This window comes from Zootoca vivipara, chromosome 13 (assembly GCF_963506605.1).
Source record: "Zootoca vivipara chromosome 13, rZooViv1.1, whole genome shotgun sequence".
Taxonomy (NCBI): domain Eukaryota; kingdom Metazoa; phylum Chordata; class Lepidosauria; order Squamata; family Lacertidae; genus Zootoca; species Zootoca vivipara.
In genome coordinates, this window is record NC_083288.1 from 52,337,866 (window position 1) to 52,357,631 (window position 19,766).

The following is a 19,766-nucleotide window of genomic DNA, read 5'->3' on the forward strand; positions in this document are numbered from 1 at the left end:
CAGGATTAGACAAATCCATGGAGCAAGAGAGGGCTATTGATGGCTATTAGCCGCCGTGATGGCAGTAAGGCTTCTAAAAACTAGTTGCTGGAAACCACAGGAAGGGAGAGTGGCTCTTGCGGTCAAATCCTGCTTGCAGGTTTCCCATAATAAGCATCTGGTCACTGTGAGGACAGGACGTGCTGGACTAGTTGCTCCATTGGCCTGATCCAGCAGGTTCTTCTTGTGCTCTTATATTCTTAAATACCTCTATTGAGGGGTCTCTGCCTAAAAACTTTTTTCTTGGGGGGGGGGGGAGCTGTTTCTAGAGAGCCAGATTTGAAGCATCAGAGTTTCAAGAGGTTAAGTGGGACAATGCGCTAACTCTGCCCAAAGTGCATCTTTTATAGAAGCAGAGTTGGCTCGATTGAAAGCAGTACATTGTGTAAGCAAGGGCGCCTGGGTTATTTGCACCCTCATGGGCAAAGGGTTATTATGCCTATAAGCTCAGGCCTGAAGCTTGGATTCTCTAGGAGGGGGAGCTGGGTCTGAAGGGTTGTCACATAGAAAACTTTTTAATGCTCCAGTGGGCAGGACCTGAACCAACGTATTCAAACCACAAGAAAGGAGGTTCCGCCTAAACATCGGGAAGAACTTTCTGACGGCAAGAGGCGTTCGACAGTGGAACTGACTCCCTCAGAAGGTGGTGAGCTCTCTCCTTCCTTGGAGGTTTCTAAACAGAGGTCAGATGGCCACCTGCCAACTGTGGTTCCTGCCTTGCAGGGGGTTGGGCTAGATGGCCCTTGGGAGTCCCCTGCAACTCTATGATTTTAGGGGACGGGGCAGCTGAAAGTCAGGTGCCTGGGGTGCCTTGGAGCAGGAGGAGAGCCACGGATGCTGAGATCTGGCAGGTCACCCGGCTGCATCCTGGAGATGTAGCCCATCATCGGTGGAAGAGAAGGCGTCACCAGCCGAGGAGCGTCACTTGGGCCAGGCGTGAGTCAGGGGTGCTCCTCCTCACGCCCCCTTTTTTTTTGGCACACCAAGGCTCCCTGGATGGCGGCCTGCCAAGGCAGTGACCTTATCCACCTTGACGCCTTAACCTGTGTCTGGCCTGCGGCCAGGGGCCGACGTGTCTGGTCCTGCATGGGCCTTCCTCCTTGAAGGGAAAAAAGCCCCCTTTGGCTTCCGGCCGGCAGAGGGAAATTGACCATCTCCCTCCTGGCCTGTCCAGTGACATTCTTGCACTCAGGGAAGGAAGGGAGCGTGGTGGAGGTCGGGGTGGGGGGGAGAGACAGAGCGGGAGAAAAGTCACAACGGGCAGAGAGCAGAGGGATCAGGCAGATGAAACATTAACTGCGCCTCGTGCGTCCAGTGGCACAGCTTTCGCGAGATCTGGGGTCTGCAGAGGAAGGGGAAAGGGGGTCGCTTTCCCCCACTCCTCCGAGCAAACATTTGTGTGTGCGCAAAAATGCAAGCCGGTGTCCGGCACTGCTAGGAGTGAGAAAGAGAAGAAATCAGGTTCTTCAGGTGACAACTGGGATCTTGAGAGAGAAAGAGAGCAGGGCACTGAAGCAGCCGACCAAGTTCTTGAGAAGTTAGGCTTCCCGGTCAAAAGGTGAAGAGGGCGCCACCGTTTCAGACAAGGTCCTTTGCAAACTCACCTTGGCATGTGTGGATTGTGACCTCTTCCTCTTCACTGAGCCAAACCAGCTGGACTTTAGCGTGATCTGGAGAGAGAAAGGAGGGAAATATAAGCTGCTGGACATTCCTCGCGTGGAGCTGCCGCGGTCGACCTGCTCAGCCACTGCCCCCACCCCAAAACGGCAGTCCATGGCTAGCCATGGGGCAGAAGGGGTCCGCTAGTCTCTAGGACCATGAAGTTTTGGCTATGGGGATACCTGGTGAGTAGCGTCCGTCCACTCTGGCGGTTGCCAAGGGGGAGGTCAGGGGGATGGTGCCAGCTGCGGCAATCGATTGAGTTGGGCCCCTGCCAAAGGGAAATGGCTGAGCACAGCAAGGTGGCTAGAGGAAGCTGCTGTAGGCCAGGCCATTTGCCTCTCGCAGCCCAGCCCAGCCCTGACTGGCAGCAGCAACAGCAGCAGTAGCTGCCCTGCCTCTGGAGAAGTCTCAGGTAGAGAGAGGGGCTCCTTTCCTTCATGGCCTGCTCCTTGATGCTGGGGTGTTGGAGCAGGGACCTTCTGCACACCAAGTAGATGCTTTGCTGCTGGACGACTTTCCACCCACCCTCCTCTCCCTTGGCTCTCTCAAAGTTTGGAAAGCGGAGGTTGTCAACTTAGTCAAGGCAGGGGTCCGCTGAGGTTATGAAATCCTCCTCAGGCAGGCTGTTAGATAATAGGCAGGAGGTGGCAGCAGGCAGGTGCCTTGCGGGGGTGGAGTGGGGGCTCTGGAAACCCAGGAGTCCTAGGCTAGGTAGCCCTGGGCCTCTTTATTAGCAAGAAGGGCAATTTGGAAGCCACTCAGCTGTGTTGTTATAGGGGCATAGGCAACTTGGTGCCTGATAAGGAGGGGAATTCCTAAGGTTTTGTGCTATTTGATCGGTTGCAAATGGAGCCTCTAGGATTTGCGTAGGCAGTCTTGAGAAACCCCTGGGTCCTCTGGAAGAGAGGAGCCCCAGGGGAAGGGGGCTTCTCAGCAGTGAGGCAGTCAGAGCATTTTCTCAGGCATTGCCTAAGGTCACCCCTGCCAGGCAGGTCAGTCTTTGCATCCCCTTTTGGCACTGGGGAGCATAGGGGGCAGGTGAGGCTCGCCAAAAGCCAATGAATCTGTTTGCAGCAGAGAACTGTGAGATTTGAACAGAGGGTCCACCCACGCAGTGCCCCCTGAGCTGTTTAGCCGCACCAGGTAGAAGATCAGGGCTCTGCGGGTTTCCTTCTGAACAGCCACATTTCTGGGGACTCAGAGGGTTCTGGGAATTTCTCTGTGTGTGTGTGTGTCTCAGGAGAATGTACGTAGGGGAAATCTCATGCATATTCCCAGGCTGGACTGTGGTATGTGTGTGTGGAAGAGAGAGAAACTGTATGAGTTGAAGCACAGAGGAGTGGAAGGTGCTGATAAGGGCTCTGTCGACACCACAAGCTGATAAACGAGATCCCCTTGAAGTGGGATCTGCAGCGCCGAATTTGGAGTTTGGAATTGCAACATTGCAAACATCACTAAGCAACTCGCCTAAAACGCAAAACGCTGATGGAAAGAAACCATGCGCACACACACCCAGCCCGGATTGATGGCCTTGAAAACTATACTGTGGGCATGGGGAGGCAGGGGGAAGAATGGGAGAGGAGGTGACATTTCATATTCCTGCCTGCCTGGCAGCTATTGAAGGACAGGAGACCTGATAGAAGGGGCTGGGGAAGATGGGGACCCAAAGAATGTCTCTGGATTTGGAGCTGTCTAAACCTCTAAAAGCCATACCTGAAATTTCCTGCATTCCCTCCTGCATGTGGGGTTCCAGAGGCAGGCAACATAAAATGTCTGGTGCTTGTGGTTTCTGCATTGCAGAGGGTTGGTCTAGATGACCCCCTGGGGTCTCTTCCAACTCTGTAATTCTATTATTCTGTGAAAGGAAGGTTGTTACAAAGTCACTTTGGGTTGCATTGGCAAAAAGAGAGAGAGAGCCATTAATAAGATAATAATAATAGTGGATTACATTCATATCTTTTGGAACTGATCTCAGATGCAAATATTTTGGAAATCTGTCCAGGATAATATTTCTGATATGTTAGGATATCATATACCCATCATATACCCTTAGAACCTAAAATATTTCTGCTTGGTTATCTGAAGGACGTTATCAGTCATTATTATTACCCCAGAAAAATGATTGAGAAATAAGTGTTCAGTCTTACAACTGCTGCTATGTTTATGAGAGCTAAAAAATGGGGAGAATATACATCTCCTACTGTACATGAACCGATTGGAAAAAAACAAAGATTAAGTTAATTTATTATACATATAAATCAGCCTAATGGGTTTCTGGGGAAATGGGTATTTTGGAAATAGTTTTGTTTTGTTTACTTCATTGAATTTGAAAATTATTTGATGTGCTGGTGGTGGTGGTGATGATTGGGGTGGGGATGGAGGGATGGGCTTTTGGACAGACAAAGCCACCACTAGACTAGTTGCGATGGGCAGACGAATGAGGTGCGCATGACGATGCAAAGCATCTCTGCCAAAGACCTAAGGAGGACCTCACCTTTTATTCTCCAGGGCTGACTCCTCTCCTGTTAATGTTGGGATTCCTGGCCCCAGCGCTCCTTACGACCCCCGAGCCCATGTGCGACCAGCGTGTCATGAACAAGTACATCCAAGATGTCAGCAAGGCTGAGAGTGAAATCGTACGTCTGCTTGCCCTCTTTTCTTGCTCTGTTCCCTTCCCGTTTTTTTTAATCTCGGGTGCCCTTTCCTTCCTGTAAACACACAGGGCGTAAGGTTTAGTCATTCATTTATTCAAATGCATTTATAGCCCACCTTCTTCTCCAAGGAGCTCAAGGTGGCGGGTTCATGGTTCTCCCCACAACAACAACCCTGTGAGGTAGGTAAGGCCGAGAGAAGGCAACAACTGGCCCCCCAAGGTCACACCCGGGGAGCTTCATGGCCACTGAGTGGGGATTTGAACCCTGATCTCTCCCAGGTCCTAGCCCGACACTCTAAAGCGCTAGTTAAAACTATGGCATTTGCTCCCAACAAGCTGCAGTGGATGGCTTTAAAGGGGTTTTTTGGAAAACAAATGAAGATGTGTCCCTCTCAGAGGAGACCCACTGAAATGAACAGGCCCTGGTCATCATGTCAGTTTCGGACATCATGTCTACTCTGTTTGGGTCATCTGTTTGGCCACTGTGAGAACAGGATGCTGGACCAGAAAGGACCCCTTTGGCCTGGCTCAGCAGGGATCGTATATCATCAGAAAAAGCTTTATGCCAAAAAGGGGGGGGTGTTTATTTCAACAAGCATACTCTGAAGCATTTTGCTGTTTTTTTATCTGGGTAGCACTGGTAATTATTTTATATTGTTTTATGTGCATTGCTCAGAGGGCTGTTGCTTTCTAAAGGAAGCCGTTTATAAATATTTTCTTAATAAACAAATATGTGACAAAATAATACGCTAAATGGTGCATCTATGTACTGTTCAACAGTGGAAGGGACACCCCTGGAATGCGGTTAACTCTCCTTCCTTGGAGGTTTTTAAGCAGAAGTTGGATGGCCACCTGTCTTGGATGCTACAGTTGAGTTTTCTGCATTACAGGGGGGTCTGATTAGATGACCCTCGGGGTCCCTCCCAACTCTACAATTCTATGAATCTATGATTCTCTATCTACTGGGCCAAGTTCAAGGTTTTGCTTTTGGTATGCAAAGCCCTTACAACAACCTGGCACTAATTTACCTGTGAGATCACCTTACCCCAATACGCCTCCTTGACTGCTTAGATCTGAAGAACTGGCACTGCTACAGGTGCCACATAATATAGAGTTGCCATTTGTCTGGAATTTCCTGGACATAACTGGAATACTGCAGTCGGAAGCAGTGTCCAGGTGGAAATTGCTAAAAATGTCCAAGAAACTCCAGACGTACGCCGACCCATGTTGGCAGTGTCATTTTTGACAATTTTGACAAATATGGCAACCCTACATAATACCCATTTTGCATTTGTAAGAAGTGGATATTTCACACTCGGGAGCTCCCTGCCTATTGATACCCGGCAGTCACCTTCATCAGGCAGGCATCCTGCTAAAAACGTTCTTGTTTAGACAAACCTACACAGATGTTTTTAGAAAGCTGGTGCAGATTTCAATCTGTTTTTAGTCTACTGTTATTTCAACTTTTCGAAAGTCTTAAATGATTGTTGTTAATTCTTCTTATTGATAATTGTATTGCTTTATCCTTTTTGTAAAGCACTTTGAGGTGGTTTTTTTGTGCGTTGCAATCAAACGGTGTATGAATTTTATGAGTAAATAAATATCCTATTGGCCTATAACTTCCCTGCAGGAAGGACCCCTCTGCATACCAGTCACTGGAAAAGCAAGCCCCAAAGTGCCAGGAAGCTTGTGGGCTTCTTGTTGGCAATTGTTTGAGCTGGGCCAATGTGGGAACAGGATGCAGCAGGATGATGAGGCAGACCTTTGGTCTGATCCAGCTGCATTGGCTCACCTAAGGGTCTTAAAACTACAGCTCCCAGAATTCCTTGTGCCAACTAAGCCACATCTCAAAGCAGTTTAAATCTGTAGCATAGATGTGAATGGACTCTGATTTCTTTACAGGTAGAACTTTGTAGAACTTCCTGCAACCTGCCTGAACCTGTCATGGTGCTGGACACCGGAGTCAACATACGTAGCTGGAGAAAAATGAATGTAAGTTTGATCTGGGTGTAGGGAAGGGGGTTGCGAGAGTAGGATGTGGGGCTGATGCAATTCGCTGTGGGGCCTGCTTAGCACCAGGGCTGGGGGAGAAATTAAATTCTGTCTGCATTTGAATGAGAAATAAACCAATATGAGAACTGAAACAAAGGCATTCTCCTAAAAATCACACTTCTCCGAATTTTGCAATGCGATTCTCCAACAACTAATGAGTGCAAAAATAAAAAAAACTCATCTGCTAGGGGAAAGCAGGAATAAGAATGCACATATTGGCGAAAACCTCTCACAAAAATGCATTATTACTATTCCCATTTATTTGTTACCTGCCCTTTACCCTCACTTTATTATTATTATTATTATTATTATTATTATTATTATTATGTTGCAAACCGCCCAGAGTGACTGGGGAAACCCAGCCAGATGGGCAGGGCATTAATAATAATAATAATAATAATAATAATAATAATAATAATATGTTGTTGTTGTTGTTGTTGTTGTCCTTGTTGTTACTATTACTTCTAAGGTCCCTATTAGGGAAAATTCATTGCAAAGATGTGTATTAGGAATAAATTTGCCCTCAAATACTGATGAGCTTTCAAGAGGATTTGTCTTTTAAATGAAAATTGCTGCAGAAATGTAGAGAAGAGAGCTTTAGACTGGGGAAATGAGAAGCTGAGAGTAACTGGAAAGGGCGTATATGCCCACCCCTGTAACATCATTCACTAATGGACTTATTCTTCTCCCCACCCCGCTCTGCTAGAGGACGAGGCAGGCGTCTGAGGTGTGGAGAGGCCAGACCCTCCTTTCGAGGGCCATCAGCCAAGTCCAAAGGCATCAGTCAGCCATGCAGCCTTTTCTCCGCCAGCTGGAAGTGATGGAAAGCTGCCTGCGGAGCATCAGAAACATCCTGCGTGGCCATGGAGCCCAGGTGAGAGCTAAGCACCAGATTTGTGGGGAGGGAGTACTGATTGACGAGGAGGCTGGCGTTCCTTGCTCAGAATCAATAGAATTGAAAAGGGACCCCCGAGGGTCATCTAGTCCAACCCCCCGCCGCCGCCGTGCTGGCATCATGACAAACCCAAGCCCTGCTCCTTAACTCCAGGTGGCTTTTAGGATGAGAGAAACGCCTTTGCACATGTGCTCAGCAGCGCTTTTTTGTTATAACGGAGGCATCTCGGGAGCACACACATTGGCCAAGTGGTGAGGCACTTTGCACGTGTGCAGAGGAAGTCTCCCACTCCTGCTGGCCACTACGTGCAGAGAGAGAGAGAGAGAAGCAGTTTCCTCGGAGCGCACGGAGGTGGTTCGACTCTTCCAGGAAGACGGAATCGCCAAAGCAGCCGTTCTAACAAATTCAGATTTGCCTGCAAAATTTTCAAAAAAGCAGAATTTCCCCGTTTGAAATAGCGTTAGACTGGAACAGCAGAGAGCTGGTCTCTTCTACAGGAGACCAAAATCCCCAATATATCTTTTAGCATGGCGGTGCAAATGTTGCTACCTCCTTGCAGGCCGTGTGGATAGCGAACCCTGACTCTCCTGGGCCAGTTTCCTTTCCAGCGGCAGCCAGATTCCTCTAGTAATTTTCCAGGCCTCCTTTCCCCACCCTTCTGCCTCCTCCTGAGGCAGCTTTTGCAAATCCCAAGGGCTCCCCTTCACACCCTGGAAATATGGCCCAAGTTAAGCCCCTTGGATCGCCCTCACCAGGGCGGCTGCAGAAGGCAGATTCCCTCACGGAGTGGGAATGCACGACAAATGCCTTGATCGCCTACTACCTTGTAAAGAGGGAGGGAAAGTGGGGGGAAGGAGCGTTTCCTTTGAAAAAAATGCAAGCCTTAGTGGCAGGGCAGGGCGCCGAGAGTTGTGAGGAGAATCCCCTATTCCCCTCACGGAGTGCACTTTGATTCCACCCTGAACAGTCATGGCGTCCCCCAAAGGATTCTGGGAGCTGTGGCTTGTTACAGGCGCTGAGATTTCTGAGGAGACCCCTATTCCCCTCACAGAGGGCACTCTGGTGTCCCTCTGAAAAATCATGGCTTCCCTCAAAGGATTCTGGGAGCTGTGGCTTGTCAAGAGTGCTGAGATTTCTGAGGAGACCTCCTTATTCCCCTCACAGAGTGCCCCTTTGAACAGTCATGGCTTCCCCTAAAGGAAGAGACCCCCTAGTCCCATCACAGAGCTCACTGTGATACCACTTTCAATGGCCATGGCGTCCCACAAAGGATTCTGAGAGCTGCACTTTGTTAAAGATGCTGAAAGTTGTGAGGAGGCCTGCTATTCCCCTCACAAAATCGTACTATACTTCTTTAAACAGTCATGGCTTCCCCCCCAAAGGATTCTAGGAGCTGAAATTTGTGAAGGGAGCCGAGAGTTGTGAGGTGACCCCCTTATTCCCCTCACAGAGCACACTATAAAACTAGTTTGAACAGTCAAGGCTTCCCCCAAAGGATTCTGGGAGCTGTGGCTTGTTCAGAGTGCTGAGATTTCTGAGGAGACCTATTCCCCTCACAGAGAGCACTGTGGTGCCCCTCTGAACAATCATGGCTTCCCCGGCCTAAAGAGACCCCTAGTCCCATCACAGAGCTCACTGTGATACCACTTTCAATGGTCATGGCATCCCACAAAGGATTCTGGGAGCTGTACTTTGTTAAAGACGCTGAAAGTTGTGAGGAGACCTGCTATTCCCCTCACAAAATCATACTACAGTATACCACTTTAAACAGTCATGGCTTCCCCCAAATGATTCTAGGAGCTACAATTTGTGAAGTGAGCCGGGAGTTGTGAGGAGACCCCCTTATTCCCCTCACAGAGAGCACTATGGTGCCCTTTGAACAATCATGGCATCCCCCCAAAGGATTCTGGGAGCTGTGGCTTGCTCAGAGTGCTGAGATTTCTGAGGAGACCTATTCCCCTCACAGAGGGCACTCTGGTGCCCCTCGGAACAATCATGGCTTCCCCTAAAGCAGGGGTCCCCAAACTACGGCCCCCGGGCCGGATGCGGCCCAATCGGCCTTCCAATCCGGCCCGCTGCCGCCGCCCGCTCTCACGGCGCGCGGCGCAGCGACAATCAAAAAAATCGGCAAAAAATCGCCGAAAATCCTTTGTGCGCATGCGTACAGGCCTCTCCCGACCCGGAAGAGGTCATTTCTGGTGCACTTCCGGGTCGGGGGAGGCCCATACGCATGCGCACAAGCGATTTTCGGCTATTTTTTTCCGCCCGTGTGCGTGTGCGCATGCGCACGGGCGCGCACTCCCCCGCCCTCCGGCCCGCTGCGCGCGCACTCCCCTGCCGTCCGGCCCACCGCGCGGGCGGCGCGGCGGGCACCGGCCCGCCGCTCGGTAAGTCTGGGGACCCCTGCCCTAAAGGAAGAGACCCCTAGTCCCATCACAGAGCTCACAGTGATACCACTTTCAATGGCCATGGCATCCCACAAAGGATTCTGGGAGCTGAACTTTGGTAAAGAATCATAGAGTTGGAAGAGACCACAAGGGCCATCCAGTCCAACCCCCTGCCAAGCAGGAAACACCATCAAAGCATTCCTGACAGATGGCTGCCAAGCCTCCGCTTAAAGACCTCCATAGAAGGAGACTCCATCACACTCCTTGGCAGCAAATTCCACTGTCGAACAGCTCTTACTGTCAGGAAGTTCTTCCTAATGTTTAGGTGGAATCTTTAGGCTTCCACCTAATCTTTAAGATGCTGAAAGTTGTGAGGAGACCTGCTATTCCCCTCACAAAAACGTACTACAGTATACCACTTTAAGCAATCATGGCTTCCCCCAAATGATTCTAGGAGCTGAAATTTGTGAAGGGAGCCGAGAGTTGTGAGGAGACCCCCTTATTCCCCTCACAGAGCATGCTATAATACTAGTTTGAACAGTCATGGCTTCCCCCAAAGGATTCTGGGAGCTATGGCTTGTTCAGGGTGCTGAGGGTTGCTAGGGCTACAATTCCCATAATTCCCTTGCAAAGGGGATTAAACCACTCTGTGAATAGTAGCTCTGCGGGGGGAAAGGAGGGGGAGTTTCAACTCTCAGCACCCCTAACAAACTACAACTCCCCGATTCCTTTGGGGCAAGCCATGACTGTTTAAAGCAGCATCATAGTTGAAATATATGGTCTGAATGCGGCCTATGGCTCCCATCTTACCCTAGCTGATGCTGAAGACACCTGGGGAGGCTGACTCAGCCAGAGGCCTTCTTTATGATGCTGATGGCAGCTTAGCTGGCTGGGAGTTGTAGTCCAAAACACCCAGTGGGCGCCAGCTCGGGGACAGCTGCCTAAACCGTGGCAGGGGGGGTTGGACTGGATGGCCCTTGTGGTCTCTTCTAACTCTATGATTCTAAGATTAAACCGTTCCAGTGAAATAATACCAATTAAGTAAACAGACACCTGCTTGGCACCTCTGTTGGATTTTTTGAATAGTCAAGTTACTTTAGAGCCGGTCTAATGTAAATACTGTCTGCTTAAGAGAAACAGGTGCCGGTGTTTCTGTTAATTGCTCACAGGCGTGGGCTCTGCTTTTTGTATATAAGGCTCTGCCAGAAAGCCTTCTGTATCTCTTAGTTAGATTCTTTCAGTTTGATTCATCTCTAAGTAGATCACTCTCTCAGTTGCTCTCAGTTTAAGAGATTCCCAGTTGAAACTTAGTATGAGAGTTGCTTAGTTATAAAGCTAGTTTGCTTTTAATTCTTGGGTAGTTTAATGGGAGGTTTGTGGGAGGTTTGGAATGTGGGAGAAAGCATTTATCTTTAGTTTAAAGTCTCTTTAGAGTCAGTTTGTTTTTCAGTTAAAGAAACCCAACCGTTTGTATTTTCATCTGCATACTTTTACAAGTATGCAGCTAGTAAGGGGTTTCATATAAGGGAAATAATACCCTACGTTCTTGGTGGTGTTTTCTTAGCCAGGTCAACTTCTGACTGCGTATACTCTGCGTGAAGCGTACTTTAAAGGGCCACTGAAAACTGGGATATATGATTTAGGTTAAGCAAGTTTCAATATCCAGTTTTCTCCAATATTATTCTTATCATATATATATTATTATCCAATAACCTCTCTTGCAGGAAGCCCCCCAAGATGACGTCTCGACCCGCACCCTGAGCGTGCAGACCATGAAAAAGCTGTTCAGCGTTTACTCAAGTTTCATCCGGGGGAAAGTCAGCCTGTACATTACAGAGGCCTGTGCCAGGTGACGGAGGGAGACCAGCGCCACCAACACAGACCACTCCGCATGCTGCTGCCACCCCCAACCGCCCACTGCTGGAGGGGGTGGGTGCCCCTGTGTTGCCAGCTGAGTGACAGCTTGATTTGATTGGCAGGTGTCAACCACACGCACGCACACACGCATGTGCACAGCCAGGTTTCCGCGCGGACTGCCTTTCTCAGCCAAGGGGAAACTTTTGACTCGCTTGCCTTTGTGGATGCCCAGGAGCCAGTGACACTCATCCCTGCACATTCACACATACACACACAGACTTCCACTGCCCTCTGTGGTTCCTGACCCTGCCCAAAAAGAGAAAACAATAGCTGGGTTTATGGAAGGTCTGGTACCATGTCTGCAAACAGGTGGCAAGGCCGCTCCCTGGATTTTCGAGGGAAGCAATGGTGGTCCACTTTGGTGCGCAAACCGGGTCCTCGGAGGAGGATGGTGCTGTCGTCAGGAAAGTGGGAGCTTTTTCAACCACCGACTTTGAAGGAGGAAAAGAGACAGAGGAACGGAGGAGAGGAAGGGAGTCTGCCAAGCCAAGATGGGAAGGATTTCAAACCCAAGACACTGGGTTTTCCCAAAGGGGCCTGAGCTGAGAGGTGAAAGGCCCACGATCCCTCTGCTGTGGGGCAAAGGAGGTGGGTCGCAGAAGAATCTCGCAGGACAAGGTGGTATCGGCGGGGGGCCTGTGGCTGCTTGACTAGTGGTGCCCTCTCCCAGTGACTGACAGCGTTTGGGCTGTAGGGTTGTGCGTTTTTGTGGGGACTGGTTAGGAGGGACGAGAGAAATGTTGCACGGAGAAGAGGCAAAGGTTTGATGAGGAAGGAATGGAAAGGTGGTTTGGCGGGCAGCAAAATGAAAGGATTTGGTGGGGAACTAATGTCACCTTCAGCAAAGGAAGATCCTCGGCCCCCCCCAGGAAACCTCAAGCAGAGGAACATCAAGAGCGGCCTTATGCAGGGCTAGGGCCCAAGGCGAATACTGGTGGCCTTCCAGAGCTGGTTTCTGGCGGTCGCCACATTTGCAAGTCTGAAAGCATGCAAGCTCTTTGGGGTTCCACTTACTGTACATCATTTGCACAGTTCTGCCTGGGTTGTGGCTGGGCTTTCTGAGCTGTGAATGTGGAAAGCAGGAGTCGAAAGTTGTTTCTCGAAAGCTGCAGCCCATTTGTGCACTTGCTTGGGAGTAAAGAACTCCTTGAATTCAGTGGGGTTTACTTCTGAGTAAATGTGTGCAAGTTGGGGCTGCATAGTTTCAAAGCATCAGTTGTAGGGAGCATCTGAAAAGGGGCCAGGTGCTCCGAAGAGGTGAGGGTGATTGGCAGGTGTCCTTCAAACCATACATAACTTGGAAAATAAAGAACTGCAAAAATGTTTGATGCTCCTGGAGGGGAGTGAGATCTATTGGCGGGTGTCAATCTTTTCAGGGCCAACTTTAGATGGCATTTTTTCGCAAGTGTCTTCTGTAATCTTGACACAATAGCAGTGCATTAATAATGGATTTATTCAGCTTTATTAGTTGTTCCGTGATGCTTCCCACATTATTGCTTGGGGGGTGGGGCTTTAGTGCCACCAAAGGGCCCCGCCCCACACATTTGTGGTATGTAAAACGTTATGGGATTTCAGCAGGAAGGACGGGATATTAAAGGATTGGGAATGAAACACAGTGTGTCCACACCAAAACATTTACAGGCACAAACAAATATCGAAGGAAGGGTAGCATATGATCACCCCAATATCATCATGGGCGCAAATCACTGCAAATTCTCAATGCAAATGGCATTTCTGAATCATAGAACTGGTAGACCTGCAAGGAGCCCCAAGAGTCATCCAGTCCAACCCCCTTCTTGTCGAGAAAGAAGCCGATTTATCGAAATGCCTGCTGTAATAACTGTTGAGACGATCTCCATGGATGCGAGTCCCTTCGCTCTCCTCTCCAAAACGTTAAAAGTTGCTGTTTCTGCTATTTCTGTAAAGCGAAGGTGAAGATTTGACGGCTGCTGGTTTTGCTTCAGGTTCCAACTCCTTCCAAGGAGAGGGATAAAAGGCTTCAGTGCCACAGAGGATATACACCTATGTAAAGTTTTTGTTCTAAGGGACTTTATGAGAGTTTATATTTGATACTAAGTTAAACATGTACAGTTTTCCTGTATATTTATCTTGTTGACTTCAGAGAGCAGCTGGTTTGTATACTGGGTTTGGGAAAGGAAGATTTCCTGGTGGACGGGAGTTGTTTTTTTTAAGTAGTTCTGTTTTATCTTTATTAAAGGTTGTTGTGCTTCCCAGAATATCCAGAGTTTCCATTTCTAAACAAGAGCAATCAGGCTTGCAAGGACATCTCCTGGCCCTTGAATAACCTTCCCACTGCTTAGTCTCTCAGTTACGTGTGAGAATCGGCTGTAGATCTGCAAGGGAAAGGCACTCTGCATATGCCCAGTGGCACACCTTTCTCTATCACCATTGGCTTCAAATTTTCCAGAGATGAGCTTGGACAGTAGAAGCAAATTATTACGTAAGCACCTAGAGCTCATCCCGTCCAACGGCACCCTGCTCAGGGCAGGAAAATCCAGCGCTTCACCACTACCCCAAAAGAGACTTCAAGAAGTCTGCTTGAAGACTTCTATCCCAGGGGAGACCACCACCCTTTAAAGCCATTTCCCCCCATTGTCCCAGCAGCTCTTACCATCAAGACCCCTCTCCTAACGTCCACCCAAAACCTACCCTCTTGTGACTGAAACCCTCTGCCCTCGGGGGGGGGGGCAAAAAAATAATAATCCTTGTCCTCTTCTCTCCGTTGACATTTTGATGGAGAAGACTCTCAATTGCTCAATTGCTACTAGCCACAATGGCTACGTTCCACCTCCACAATTGGGAGGCAGTAATGCTTCTGAGTGCCAGTTGTTGGAAATCACAGGAGGGGAGAACGCCTCTCGTGCTCAGATCCTGCTTGTGGATTTGTCATTGGGGCAATTGTTTGGCCCCTGTGAGAACAGGACGCTGGACTAAGTGGGGCACTGGCGTGATTGACAGTAAGAGCTGTTCGGCAGTGGAATTTACTACCAAGGAGTGTGGTGGAGTCTCCTTCTTTGGAGGTCTTTAAGCAGAGGCTTGACATGCATATGTCAAGAATGCTTTGATGGTGTTTCCTGCTTGGCAGGGGGTTGGACTGGATGGCCCTTGTGGTCTCTTCCAACTCTATGATTCTATGACCCAGCAGGGATTTGAAGGCTGGTTTCATATCCCCTTCCCCCATCATTCCTTTCCTCTCCAAGTTAAAAACTCCCAGTTCATAACTGAATTGTAGAAGGGGCCACAGGGGTCATCTAGTCCAACCCCCTGCAATGCCCAACATGGGGCTCGAACCCATGGCCCTGAGATTAAGAGTCTCATGCTCTACCAACTGAGTTAGTTCCTTCAGCCTTTTCCCACAAGGCTAACTTTCCTTGACACTGACTACCTCAGTTGCCCCCCACCCACCCCAAAAAATCCAGTTCCAGCAGGTCAATGTCCTCCTAACACTGCAGCCCCCAGAACTGGATGCGAGACTCCAGGCAAGGTCCGACTGGTGCGGAAACAAACGGAACGGTGACTTTCTGCGACTTGGAAGCAACCGAGAAGCTACGTGCCCACACACCATCCCAAATCGCCAGCCTTGACCTTCCCACCGAGCCTGCGAGGTCACTGACTGCACACACACACACAGCTTGCAAAGTGGAAGTGGCTGAAATGGGCTGGCTCCCTCCCCAGTCCCCAGCCCCCCATTCACGTGGCTCCCCTACTGCCAAGCAAAACAGAAAACAGCCCTCGCCTCTGGAGCTGCCAGGCTGCTCTTCTGGGCTCTGTCGTCTGCAATCGGGACTTTGCAAACGTTTGGGAGGACCACCCGAGAATTTGGACAAAATCACGGAGGAGGGGGCTGGCTATGGCTCCAGTTCTTCTTAAGAACGTAAGAAAAGCCTGCAGGATCAGGCCCTTCTAGCCCAGCATCCTGTTCTCACAGGGGCCAACCAGGGGCTCCAATTGGAAACCCACAAGCAGGCTCTGAGCACCAGAGCTCTCTCCCCTCCTGTGGTTTCAGAAACGGATTCAGAATCATCGCTGCCTCTGAATGTGGAGGCAGAGCAGAACCATTGCCATCGATAGCTCTCTCCTCCTCCTCCTCCTCCATGAGCTTGTTCAATCCTCTTTTTAAGGCTGGTGGCCATCGATGCCTCCTGTGGCAGAGAGTTCCATAGTTTAACTCTGTGCTGCACGAACGACTTGATTTTGTCTTTCCTGAATCTCCCCACGTGCAGCTTCACGTTCGGAATCCAGTTCAAGAACGAATTGCAGAGGAAGCCTGCAGATACGGTGTAAAAAAAGTCTTTAGCGGTGTGCGTCTGGGTTTCCTATCTTGCAAGGAGCTGCAGAAGGAATCAGGTGTTTGGCTAGAGCAGTTTCCCAACTTGGTGCTCTCCGGATCCTGCTGGGGATGACAAGAGTTGGGAGCCCCACAGCCTCGCAGGGGTGCCAGCCCTGTCTTATCAGCAAGCTTGTGTCTGGGGTAAACGCAGGCGGCCTGACTCTGGTTGGGCAGCGTGAGAATGCCAGCAGGGCAGTGGTGGAAAAAGAGTTATTTCCGACCTGGTCCCGATAAGCCATCTCCCAACACACAGCTGCGACGACAGGACAGCGGAGACTCTCTCTGGGTTGAAGGGCGGATCCTGGAGGGCTCCAAAGATAGATCTGTTGCCCCCTGAGCCCCCCCACATCAAGAAAAGAAGAGCAACAACAGGGAGAATCCCTATTTTGCAAAATCCATTGCCCCTTTGGACAACTCAGGAACTAGCAGGCTAGCAGACAAAAAAGGAGCATCAAAAAAGGAGCATCATACCTCACCTGGAGTACTGTGTCCAGTTCTGGGCACCACAGTTCAAGGATATTGACAAGCTGGAACGTGTCCAGTGGAGGGCAACCAAAATGGTCAAAGGCCTGGAAACGATGCCTTATGAGGAACGGCTTAGGGAGCTGGGTATGTTTAGCCTGGAGAAGAGAAGGTTAAGGGGTGATATGATAGCCATGTTCAAATATATAAAAGGATGCCATATAGAGGAGGGAGAAAGGTTGTTTTCTGCTGCTCCAGAGAAGCGGACACGGAGCAATGGATTCAAACTACAAGAAAGAAGATTCCACCTAAACATTAGGAAGAAATTCCTGACAGTCAGAGCTGTTCGGCAGTGGAATTTGCTACCAAGGAGTGTGGTGGAGTCTCCTTCTTTGGAGGTCTTTAAGCAGAGGCTTGACAGGCATATGTCAAGAATGCTTTGATGGTGTTTCCTGCTCGGCAGGGGGTTGGACTGGATGGCCCTTGTGGTCTCTTCCAACTCTACGATTCTATGTTGACCGAACACAGCTTCACCATCCCTCAACATCAGGAGGGATAAATAGGATACCCTCTCCCCCTGCCCATTTTCTGCAGCTATTTATATCTGGAAGGGGCAATTCTGATCACTGAAGCAGAGATGGGGAGACTCCCCTACGAAGGAAAGGTTGGGATTTTTTTGTTTTGTTTCGAGAATAGGAGAGTAAGGGGGAAGGAGACAGAAGAGAGTGGATGGAAGTTTTTTCTCCCCCTCGTGGACGTCCGGTGGAGCTGGGTGTCGGAAGATACAGGGCAGAGCCCCAAGCTGTGGTCCAAAGCTCCTGGAGAGCGCCGGGTGGGGAACCAAACAAGGGGACGTTGAAATGCAGCCTCCATGGGACTCCGCAACACCTAACGCACTCAAAAGCAGCTGAGCACTTTCGCAGCTGTAGCCTCAAGCAGAGGTCAATATGGGTGGCAAGAATCCAAGCCGCTTGCTAGAGACAACAAACCCTCGTTGTTGGCCCGTGGGTTGCGCTGTGTTGATCTTCCTGGAGGCCTGCTGGATGCAAACAATGAGGAGGGCTCCATCCCAGAAGCCCTTCCTGCCACCTCACCAAGAGACCTCTCTGGAGGGCTGCCAGCTGCCAGACAGCATTGTTGTCTGGGAGGCTACGTAACCGCCTCTGGGCACCTCTCCTGCACAGAGAGAGGAGAGAGAATATCTCCAGAGCAGAATGGAGCTGAAACAGCACCTACAATGATAATGATAATAATGATAATAATGATAATAATTATACCCTGCCCATCTGGGCGGCTTCCAACCAAATATTTAGAACAATACAGCATCAAACATTAAAAACCTCCCTAAACAGGGCTGCCTTCAGATGGCTTCTAAAAGTTAGATAGTTGTTTATCTCCCTGACATCTGATGGGAGGGCGCCACCACCGAGAAGGCCCTCTGCCTGGTTCCCTGTAGCCTCACTTCTCGCAGGGAGGGAACCGTCAGAAGGCCCTCGGAGCTGGACCTCCGTGTCCAGGCCGAATGATGGGGGTGGAGACGCTCCTTCAGGTATACAGGACCGAGGCCGTTTAGGGTTTTAAAGGTCCGCACCCACACTTTGAATTGTGCTCGGAAACGTACTGGGAGCCAACGTAGATCTCTCAGGACCGGTGTTATGTGGTCTCGGCGGCCGCTCCCAGTCCCCAGTCTAGCTGCCGCATTCTGGATTAACCGCAGTTTCCAAGTTACCTTCAAAGGTAGCCCCACGTAGAGTGCATTGCAGTAGTCCAAGCGGGAGATAACCAGAGCATGCACCACTCTGGCGAGACAGTCTGCGGGCAGGGAGGGTCTCATCCTGTGTACCAGATGGAGCTGGGAGACAGCTGCCCTGGACACAGAATTAACCTGCGCCTCCATGGACAGGCAAAATGCCAAAGTTGCTGCAGAATCTTTTACAACAGCGTTTCTCAACCACTGTTCCGCGGCACACTAGTGTGCCGCGAGACGCTGGCTGGTGTGCCGCGACGTGAAGGGCGATTTGCATTGTCACGTGCCTGGCGGCCGCCAATAAACTGCACTGACCCGCCGGAAAGCAATATTTCTCCTCCTCTTTCCCAAAGCTCAATGCAAACGAGCCTGGCGGCCGCCAATACACAGCACTGACCCACCGGAAAGCAATATTTGGCAAGTGTTTCTTACAGTCATAATTATAATATAGGGCGGCACAGAGTTAAATTTTTTAACTTTTTAAATGGTGGTGTGCCTCGTGATTTTTTTCACGGAACAAGTGTGCCGTGGCCCAAAAAAGGTTGAGAAACACTGTTTTACAAAACCATAAGCACAGGTCAGAGGGAGGATGACAGCCCCTGCTGGTCAGTGAGGCTCATGAGGTTTTGGAATACACCTTCCATCAGCCCCGTCGAGATGCATGCAGTGGATGGAGGAAAGATTGCGGCACTTGGGACCTTTTAGTTTAGAGAGGAGGTGAGCAGGAGGCAACACAGTGGAAGTCTATAAAAATCGTGCTTGGCACGGAGAAATTGGACAGAGAAAAGTCTTCCTCCCCCTCTCGTCACAGTGGAACTCGTGGAACTCCAATGAAGCTGAATGTTGGGAGATTCAGGACAGCAAGTCCTTCTTCCCGCAGCGCATAGTTAAAGCTGTGGAACTCCTTCCCACAGGAGGCAGCGATGGCCACCAATTTGAAGTGGGCAAATTCATGGAGGAGAGGTCTATCAGCATAGGGTTGCCGTATTTCAAACGGTGAAAATCCGGACAGAAAGGTTTGTGTGTGTTCGCCCAAAGCTCTTTTTGGGCAACATCACACACACAAATGCGCTTTTGAGCTATTTTAAGGGGAAATCAGCAAAATCGGCACTGCCGACATGGGTTGCCATACTATCCGGATTTCCCCAGACATTTGGCTGATTTCCGTCCAGATGCTCTGATGAAAATAGTATTCCAGATATGTCCAGGAAATTCCGGGCACATGGCAACCCTATACCCTACTAGCCTCCATGGTCTGAGGCCGTGATGCTTCTGAATGCTGGTTGCTGGGCTGGGAACCACAGGAGGGGTTCGAATCCTGCTTGCTGGTTTCCCACAGGTTGGCCACTGTGAGAACAGGGTGCTGGACCAGATGGTGCCGTTTTTGAATCTTGCTGATTTTGGGGGGTTTGTTTGTTCTTATAAGCATTTTACGCAAAACACTAAAGAGATCATAGAATCATAGAGTTGGAAGAGACCACAAGGGCCATCCAGTCCAACCCCCTGCCAAGCAGGAAACACCATCAAAGCATTCTTGACATATGCCTGTCAAGCCTCTGCTTAAAGACCTCCAAAGAAGGAGACTCCACCACACTCCTTGG

General features: G+C 49.8%; 2 protein-coding genes across 4 annotated transcripts in view; one reads left to right on the forward strand and one right to left on the reverse strand.

The window, feature by feature from the left end:
- TFR2 (transferrin receptor 2) overlaps window positions 1–1,908 on the reverse strand; it is a 35,136-nt gene extending 33,228 nt beyond the window's left edge. For 2 of the 3 annotated variants that reach the window (XM_035136070.2, XM_035136072.2), the window contains exon 1: window positions 1,644–1,847. In XM_035136070.2, the coding sequence (XP_034991961.2) occupies window positions 1,644–1,814 (171 nt within the window). In that variant the 5' untranslated portion in view covers window positions 1,815–1,847. Of the gene's footprint in view, window positions 1–1,643; window positions 1,848–1,880 lie in introns of those variants that run through there. The other variant, XM_060281939.1, reaches the window with a different exon arrangement.
- EPO (erythropoietin) lies at window positions 1,747–13,986 on the forward strand. Its single transcript, XM_035136073.2, has 5 exons — window positions 1,747–1,883; window positions 4,210–4,337; window positions 6,257–6,346; window positions 7,113–7,280; window positions 11,413–13,986. The coding sequence occupies exons 1-5, from the start codon at window positions 1,871–1,873 to the stop codon at window positions 11,539–11,541; spliced, it is 528 nt and encodes a 175-aa protein (XP_034991964.1). The 5' UTR covers window positions 1,747–1,870; the 3' UTR covers window positions 11,542–13,986.
- The last annotated feature ends 5,780 nt before the right edge of the window (window positions 13,987–19,766 follow it).